At 39.8% G+C, this 8473-nt stretch overlaps 5 protein-coding genes across 5 annotated transcripts in view; 4 read left to right on the top strand and 1 right to left on the bottom strand.

Moving 5' to 3' along the window:
* Positions 18-1061, top strand: LOC109128315 (phenylalanine N-monooxygenase-like). Its single transcript, XM_019234445.1, has one exon. It carries the CDS (start codon positions 18-20, stop codon positions 1059-1061), a length of 1044 nt encoding a protein of 347 aa, XP_019089990.1.
* On the top strand, positions 1170-1894 carry LOC104737845 (phenylalanine N-monooxygenase). Its single transcript, XM_019234958.1, has one exon. The coding sequence runs from the start codon at positions 1183-1185 to the stop codon at positions 1831-1833; it is 651 nt and encodes a 216-aa protein (XP_019090503.1). The 5' UTR covers positions 1170-1182; the 3' UTR covers positions 1834-1894.
* On the top strand, positions 2828-3914 carry LOC104734528. The gene has a single exon (XM_010454126.2). The coding sequence runs from the start codon at positions 3095-3097 to the stop codon at positions 3815-3817; it is 723 nt and encodes a 240-aa protein (XP_010452428.1). The 5' UTR covers positions 2828-3094; the 3' UTR covers positions 3818-3914.
* On the top strand, positions 4189-7122 carry LOC104734527. The gene is made up of 7 exons (XM_010454125.2): positions 4189-4581; positions 4737-4809; positions 4917-5891; positions 5982-6044; positions 6130-6341; positions 6426-6541; positions 6637-7122. The coding sequence occupies exons 1-7, from the start codon at positions 4522-4524 to the stop codon at positions 6740-6742; spliced, it is 1605 nt and encodes a 534-aa protein (XP_010452427.1). The 5' UTR covers positions 4189-4521; the 3' UTR covers positions 6743-7122.
* The window catches only part of LOC104734526 (U-box domain-containing protein 62-like), a 2760-nt gene continuing 1325 nt past the window's right edge, over positions 7039-8473 (bottom strand). The window contains exons 3-8 of the mRNA XM_010454124.1: positions 8296-8384; positions 8114-8171; positions 7937-8025; positions 7765-7854; positions 7605-7675; positions 7039-7399 (exon numbers count right to left, since the gene is read on the bottom strand). Of these exons, the coding sequence (XP_010452426.1) occupies positions 7276-7399; positions 7605-7675; positions 7765-7854; positions 7937-8025; positions 8114-8171; positions 8296-8384 (521 nt within the window). The 3' untranslated portion in view covers positions 7039-7275. The remainder of the gene's footprint in view (positions 7400-7604; positions 7676-7764; positions 7855-7936; positions 8026-8113; positions 8172-8295; positions 8385-8473) is intronic.

Genomic DNA, 8473 nt, shown 5'->3' with positions numbered 1-8473 from the left:
TCCTTCTTGCATTAACTATGAAGCGTAAGGAGACCAAGAAAACAATGTTAGTGACTTCGTACACAAGAAAGCTCCCTCTCCCTCCTGGACCGAAAACCTGGCCATTAATCGGAAACCTACCGGAAATATTAGGGAGGAACAAACCGGTGTTCCGATGGATACATTCTCTCATGAAGGAACTCAACACAGATATTGCATGTATCCGTCTTGCGAATACTTACGTGATACCTGTGACATCCCCGAGAATTGCAAGGGAGATTCTGAAGAAGCAAGACTCCATTTTTGCCACTAGACCGCTAACAATGGGCACGGAGTACTGCAGCCGCGGGTACTTGACCGTTGCGGTGGAGCCACAAGGAGAGCAGTGGAAGAAGATGAGGAGAGTGGTGGCATCCCATGTGACGAGCAAGAAGAGCTTCACGTTGACGCTCCAAAAGAGAACCGAAGAGGCCGATAACTTTGTCCGGTACATCAATAACCTCAGTGCCAAAAACCGTAATGGTTTTGGGGTTATTGATCTAAGGCTTGTGGTTCGGCAGTACAGCGGAAATGTAGCTCGGAAGATGATGTTTGGTGTAAGGCATTTCGGTAAAGGAAGTGAAGACGGATCGGGACCAGGCTTCGAAGAGATTGAACATGTTGAATCTTTGTTTACGGTTTTAACCCATCTTTACGCCTTTGCGTTGTCGGATTATGTCCCGTGGCTAAGGTTCTTGGACTTGGAAGGCCATGAGAAGGTCGTGAGTGACGCAATGAAGAATGTAAGTAAGTATAACGATCCTTTTGTCGATGAAAGACTCACGCAATGGCGTAATGGGAAACTGAAAGAACCTAAAGATTTTCTGGACATGTTCATAATGGCGAAAGACAGTGACGGGAATCCTACTCTGTCGGAGGAAGAGATCAAAGCACAAGTGACGGTATGCATATTAATTTATCGACTTATATCTACCACAATATATATAGTGGACCGGACTTTTTATAAGAATAAGAAAGTTTCCACTTTACGTGGCCAATGGTCTCTGACTTTGATAATGCTTGTTGTGGGTTTACAAGAGTAGTCATTTGTCTCTGAATTGTAGTACTAGGATCACGAGAGGCCTAGAAATTGGCAATAGAGATGCATTAATTTTCATAAGCAAAAACGTTTTATTTTAGTTTAACTTTTTCGCTGGTCTAATTATGCACATTGGACTATATATGAAGGAACTGATGTTGGCGACGGTTGATAATCCGTCTAATGCGGCGGAGTGGGCCATGGCGGAGATGATCAACGAGCCAAGCATCATGCAAAAGGCAGTGGAGGAGATCGATACGGTAGTTGGAAAAGACCGTCTTGTCCTTGAGTCAGACCTCCCAAATCTCAACTACGTGAAGGCTTGTGTGAAAGAGGCATTCCGGTTACACCCCGTGGCGCCGTTCAACCTCCCTCACATGTCCACTGCCAACGCTGTGGTGGACGGGTACTTCATCCCCAAAGGAAGCCACGTGTTGATTAGTCGTATGGGGATCGGAAGAAACCCTAGCGTATGGGACAAGCCGCTTAAGTTCGACCCTGAGAGACATTTGGGCAATAACATATGCGTGGAGCTATACGATCCAGATCTCAATATAATATCGTTCAGTGCAGGACGAAGAGGGTGTATGGGTGTGGACATTGGGTCGGCCATGACGTACATGTTGCTGGCTCGGTTGATTCAAGGGTTCACGTGGTCACCAGTGTCTGGTGAGAATAAGGTTGATCTTTCGGAAAGCAAGAGTGACCTTTTTATGGCAAAACCCTTACACGCGGTTGCAACACCCCGTCTAGCTGCACATGTTTATCCAGCTTAATTATAAGAGGATAAAGATTGATAGAACAAAACTTAGTGTTACTGTCTTTTTTTTTGGTGAAAGATAGGGGATAAATAATTGAATGTAACACTATATTAATAATCTTTTGAGAAAAAAACTATTACGAAAATTGAATTATGATTATGTATCATAATTCATAAACCATCTTTTTATGATTTGTTTGTTGTAGGAAATATCTATTGTGTGCCTTTTGTAACTGGTTTTATTTTTATCTATTATTAAACATTTTCTGTAATTACTTGTTTGTTTTCTTCTTTCACACTTCAGATTTTCTTTTACTCAAAACAACGAAAAAAAAAAAATTCTTTCTTTCTATACGTTTACCAAATCAAAAAGCAATAATTTATTATAAGAATTAATGTAAATTTAAATTAAAGTGAAAAGTTAAAAATTAAAAAAGGCTTTATGCCTCTAAAATAGATAGAAGGGCTGATCCTGATTAATTAAAGATGATATCGTAGGATAGATTCAACAAAATCAACAGAATGTAGATTTTATTGTCTTTATGGGATTCTTTGTTTGATCTCTTAATGAACTTCTGTAACCAGTACGTTGTATTTATTTTTGGTGGATTTTCGTATAACTTTGATGTTAACAATACCAAGTTATACAGTAGACTCCAACGTGGACATAAAGATGACGTGGCAAACACGTGGTAAGCACGGAATCCACTTAATTAAGAAGACGAGTGATGCGTGTTATTCCGAGATACCCACACACCAAAACCACATTCCCACGTGCCTATCCTTCTCATGAGAACCGTCCGATCAGGTCTCTCTCATGCATTGTATTATAATCCGACGGCTTAGATCAAACAATTGCTTGACTGGAGTTCGTTAAAGGTCCTTTCATCATTGACCTCGTTCCTTTGTCCCCTACCTGAGATTATAATCCACTACGGGAGTTCTATTGTGCAACCATGCATGCAATGATCATTATACCACTTAAACATAGGGAAACATATACTTAACTAAAGGTGCACGCGGACTTAACATGGATTTGAGTTGCACCCGATAATAACTCGTCAAACAGTTTCAGCTTTAAATGACGTCAGCATGTTTTTTTAAAACCTAGCGATTATATATAACATCACCTTCTTGGCTTCTTACGTTAAAGTTATCATCCGACCGCCAGATATATTTCCCCGCCTCCATCCTCGCCGTTGTTTCATATAATATTTCGAATCTAGCGGTTTTTATTGGACGTGAGTAATCTCATCTCATCTCATCACCGGAAAAAGATGGCGTATGCAAAAATCGGTTACGGCGGGAGTTATCTGGTGCAACGCGGCGTATTAGAGCATCCGTGTGGTTCCGATCAGAATGCGAGATCGCTGCTTTCATCGTCGTTTCCGATCAGTCTAGTTGGTAATCGGCGATCTAGCGTGGGAACGATCTCGGCGTCGATAGCGGAGGCCGTGACTGAGATAGAGAAACAGAGAGGAGGAGGAAGAAGAAGCAGAGGAGGAGGAGGAGATCGTAGAGCGGTAGAGTTGGAGCGTGAGAAGCTAGACAGGTGGATGAAGGAATCGGTGACTGAGATCGTTAAGAATCTAAGCGAAGCGCCGCTGTTAGTTCATTTGTACTCCAACGAGGGAACGGTGGTGGTGATGAAAGCGGAGGAATGGGCGGCGGTGAAGGGGAGATGGGAGAGAGGAGAGGCGGAGATGCCGGAGGGGATAGTATTCGTGGAGCAGTTAGGAGCGGCGGAAGAGGAGAGCTGCGGGTGTGGTTTTGACGGTGGAGACGGCACACGTGCGTGGGGGTTGGTGGTCCAAGGGAAAGGAGTTGAGTGTGGGCCGGTTTGTTATCTGCTAAAAACGACACGGGTCGGGTCAGTAACAGGGTCAGGATCTGGGTCGGGTCTAGGGATGAGGTGTACGCATTTCTGTTTAGCTAAGGTGTCGAGTTTTAGAGAGACTTGTGAATCTCAGCTTAAGAATTGTTGGCTAGTTGGTAATTGAGATAAATTGAAAAGCTGAAAACTTACCTAAAATCATGTAAATATAAATTTATTTAACCAATTTGGGGATAATATCAAAAATATGTTAATTATGTAAATGTAGTAGATACATAATTGAATAACACAAGATTTGGTAGTTTGTTTAAAATTGGTTTTGATAAAATGCGGAAAAAAAGTTAAAAAGGCCTTTGACGAACGAAATTGGTAACGAGCTCAGAAAAATACAAAAAAAGATTCAAAAGCCCAAAATCACTATTCCCTCCAAATCGCGTTTAAGACTTGTTTGAATTTGAAAAAAAATCATGAAAGATCCCCTCAGGCAAAATAAAAATAATAATAAACATTTTTTTTGGTGTTATGTTTTGTCAGAAAATTATTAAACAAACGCACACATCGCGCGCTCTTCTCACCTCTTTCTTCGTCTTCGTCATTCGTGAGAGAGAAGAGCCCTCTTCTCTCATATTTCTAGGGGTCTCAAAATATTCAACATTTGGATCTCTTTACTAATTGACCAATTAGATCTTAAAAACCCTAGACTTAAATCACTCTAACCCTCGATTTCCTTTTTTGGGTATTGTTCCTTCGAGAGATTTTGTAGATTCTGTAATCCACCATTTTCTCGGTTTTTTTTTCTCCAATTTCTCGAAATTTATTTTGAGAAATCTTCGAGGGGTATTATCTTCTGGAGGTGTTAATTGAGTCGCCATGGAAGAACACCATGTTGTTTCAAAAGGGTTTACTTCGATTCCCAGATCCGACTTAAAGGTAACTTCTTTTACTTCCATCTCTTGTTAGGGTTTCGTTGTTCGTTTGCTCTGATAGACTTTGTTTTTAAAATTTTTACGATCTAANAAAAAGTCTGATCAAGATTTTTTTTTTTTTTTTTTTTTTTTTTTTTTTCAATTTTCTGGGAGTTTTAGATCGGAGGCGATGAATTGGATGAAAGAGAGGAGTTGAGCAAAATTCAACCTGTTACACCAATTCTAAATGCAGGTAATTTATTAATAAGGTTTCAATTTGAGTTTGAAGTTTTAGTAAAAGGCATAGTGGCATCCAATAGAATGGCGTCATCGCTGTAATTTGAATATCCCTGGCTACAGGCAACACTGCTCATGCTTCTAAAGATATTGAAAAAGCCAATGAAGTTTCGGAGAGTATTGTTAAAGAAGGGAAGAGTAATGTGACTGAACTGTTGAGTCAAGAGGTGGTCAAGCCTTCTTCCAATGAGCTTGGTCTCAACACAACAGATGTTGTTTGTGATAAGCGAGCTTTGCTTAAGAGATGTGATAATGCGGATGCTGTTTCCAGCTGCTTGAATGAAGATTTATCATCGGTTACTTCTTCCAGGAGACAGGATGATAATCAATCTAGTTCGATGGATGTTTATTCAGAGTGTGGGAGTTCCAATGTTCCTGTTGCGGAAAGAGATCCAATGAAGGTTTGGAAACAAATGAAACAGAACGGGTTTCTCTCTTATCCGCACGGTGGGATTTCAGCGACGTCAAGCAGCTGTCTCGTATCATCTTCTCATGGAGGGATACCTGCTCCAAGGAAACGTGGACGCAAGAGCAAGATTAATAATGATGCTGCAATGTTGAAGAAGAGGAAGATAGAGATTGCAAGGAAGGAAGAGGTTGACAGGTTTGCTAGGCTAGCTGCTCCTAGTGGACTGCTTAATGAATTGAACCCTGGAATTATCAATCATGTGAGAAACAAGAAGCAAGTACTTTCCATTATTGAAAACATTGTTAGGTCTGAAAGAGATGCTGGAAACTTCTATCATTCTACAATGAGGCATAGTAATAGTGCTGTTGGAAGTTCTAGGAAGAACTTGGAAGATGTGAACACTGATGTCTCCAGATTTGATTTTTACCAAGGATTCAAGTATGCCATGCCAAAAGATAACTACTCTATGCGCTACTATGATGAGAAATGCGCAAATGATGACTTCAGTAAAGAAAACAATACAGTTGGGTCGAGGTTTCAGGTCGCAGGTAAGTTCTCAGACAATGCCAGTTCCTTGTTGAGCGAGGACGCATCAGATCTTAACAGTGCTAGTGTTCTCACTGTTAAAGGTATGTCATTGAATTCAATACCCAGTGTGCAAGATCTTTTTATACTATCATACGTGGTGGCTTAGATGAATCTTCATCTTTGATTTGCAGCGGCTACAGTAGCTTCTCAATGGTTGGAATTGCTTCAGCAGGACATCAAAGGCCGTGTTTCCGGTAACCAACACTCATATATTATCGTTAATGCTATGAAAACTTCAGTACGTGGTTGTTCTTTACATCCCCTTGTTGTTCTTTTCAGCTCTTCGACGTAGCAAGAAGAGGGTTCGTGCAGTTGTCACGACAGAACTACCTTTCTTAATAATGAAAGAGTTCCCATCTGATCAAGAGAATGACCCAAATTTACTCCTCGATGGAGCTTCGAGGGCTTCAACAATCGATATCCACAAGACCAGATGGGTGACTCTGTTTAACCAACTTGAACACAAGCTATCAGAAGAAGAGTCGCAATTGGTAATATAGTTAAGATATCTTTACTACACATCTTATCTTTTTATTGGCATCTGATATGGAGTTTGTTAACTCTGAAATTTTCAGGAAAGCTGGTTAAACCAAGTGAGAGCTCTGCAATCACATTGTGATCAAGGTCTGCAACACTTGAGTTTGAGTTCTGGTCAGAATTTCTTACAGTTAGGAATGCCATTGGACTCTAGGTATGGCCATTTCACTACCTTTTCATCTCATTACCAGTTGAATATGTTTCCTGAATCCAATTTTTTAGTTTCCTTCTGTCTAAATTGTGTTGCAGAGCTGCAAACTCGCTGATCTCAGATAAGGATTTAGTCATTAAAGCAGCTGCAGCCTCTATATTTTCGACCTGCAGTTTTCTAGAGGAGAACATAGCATGTACCTGAACTCCTTTCAACATCTGACCAGTATCTGATTTTAAACATTTTAGTTGAAAACTTCTTCTCAGTTACTTTAGTGTAAACTTTCATAGCAGAGTTTACTTTAGTGTAAACTTCCATAGCAGAGTTTTCTTTGTAATGTGCATCTGTAACATTAGGAGCAATGCTCATCAGCCTTTTTCTTTTCCTTTTCCCTTTTATAGATTCAGTTTTCCGCCATTTTTTTTATAGTAAGAACCTTAGTATGCTTATTTTAGTTAAGATCTGAAAGTTACAAACATCTCTTGTGTTGAACAGGGATGTGGTCTTGAGAACAAAATAACTATGTATTGTATTATTATGTTCCGAATATGTTCTGGCTATTCAAAGTTTGGATCTTTCCCTAAGCCTAATTTTCTCAAACCACTCACATTGAGTAACTACTACAATTTACAATATGTAACAGTGATCTGGATCTGTAAATAACGTTTTTTGGTTCTCACATAGAGAACCAAGGAGCAGAAACTGGTGTCATCATGCTGTAAACAAGGTTGGTTTGTTTAGAGCCAGTTGGAGACCATCTTGTTTGGTGTTGCTTTGGCTGACAGATCTTCTGGAGCTTTAGCCAATGAACGATACTGAAGCTTCACACTCTCTGCGTTGTCCAGCGTTTTCACCACATACCTGCAATAGAGTTTTATGTAGCAAATGAACTCCAAGTCACGGAAATAATTACACAAAGGTTGACATATAACATTTTGCTGAAGGGTTGCAAAGGTGATGGATGTCCTTATTCGAAATGTAAGAAACTTTGCAGCAAGAAAGAATCTAATCTTTGTGATATGTATACAAATCAAGTCATAATCGAAAGAAATAAATTAGACTTTACCAGCCGTTTAAGCATTGAGTAGTCACAACAGCTTCACGGCCAACAAAACGAGGTGGTGTCCTCTTATTTCCCTGATCATGTTTAACTCCCAACGGTTAACAAGTCAAGCACTCTTTCATTATAAGAAAAAATGAAGGGAATCAAAAAAGAAAGGACCGACCTTTATTATAACTCGATCTGCCACAGCAAATGGGAAATGATTACTTTTGTTCCTTGAACGACCTGAATGATTGGTAGATGTGCGTCTCTCCTGTGTATATGGAAAAGGAACCTCTTGTTTAAAACAGAAATAAAACGTGAGTAAATCATTATGATTAGTAGTATTGAATTACTTGATCAAATCCTTCTCGTTTTCTCTTAGATGAATGATTTGACTGTGAATTCTTTTCCCGGCAGAATGCTTGTACCGCAACTCGTAAAGCTGCGAAAAAATTCCAGCTAAATATAATTACAAAGAATCCGCTGAGACAACCAAATACCAAATCATGGACATCAGTGATTTTACTCACAGAGATTTGGGGTTATCGAGTCTTCAGAGACGGGCTGCGAACATGTACAGCAAGCTTTCTAAGAGCACAAAACAAAAAATAGATTTCAAATACGCAAAAGGAAAGAGACAAAAGCAAAAAGCAAAAAGCAAAAAGCAGAGAGCAAAAGAAGAGCTTGTGATGGAAGAAAGGAAACTCTGTACCATCTGTTTAACTTGTTCTATTCCTCCAGCTCCAAAAGTGTGTCCGCAAGGCAAAATCATAGCATCAGCCATCAAAACTCCTCTACAATTGTGCAAATAGAATTATATTATAACCCATGATAGGCCATAAATCAAACACAAGCATGATCAATACCAATCCAATGGTTTTCAACTTTTA

This window comes from Camelina sativa, chromosome 13, assembly GCF_000633955.1.
Source record: "Camelina sativa cultivar DH55 chromosome 13, Cs, whole genome shotgun sequence".
NCBI classification, from domain to species: domain Eukaryota; kingdom Viridiplantae; phylum Streptophyta; class Magnoliopsida; order Brassicales; family Brassicaceae; genus Camelina; species Camelina sativa.
This window is presented reverse-complemented; position numbering and strand designations above follow the sequence as displayed.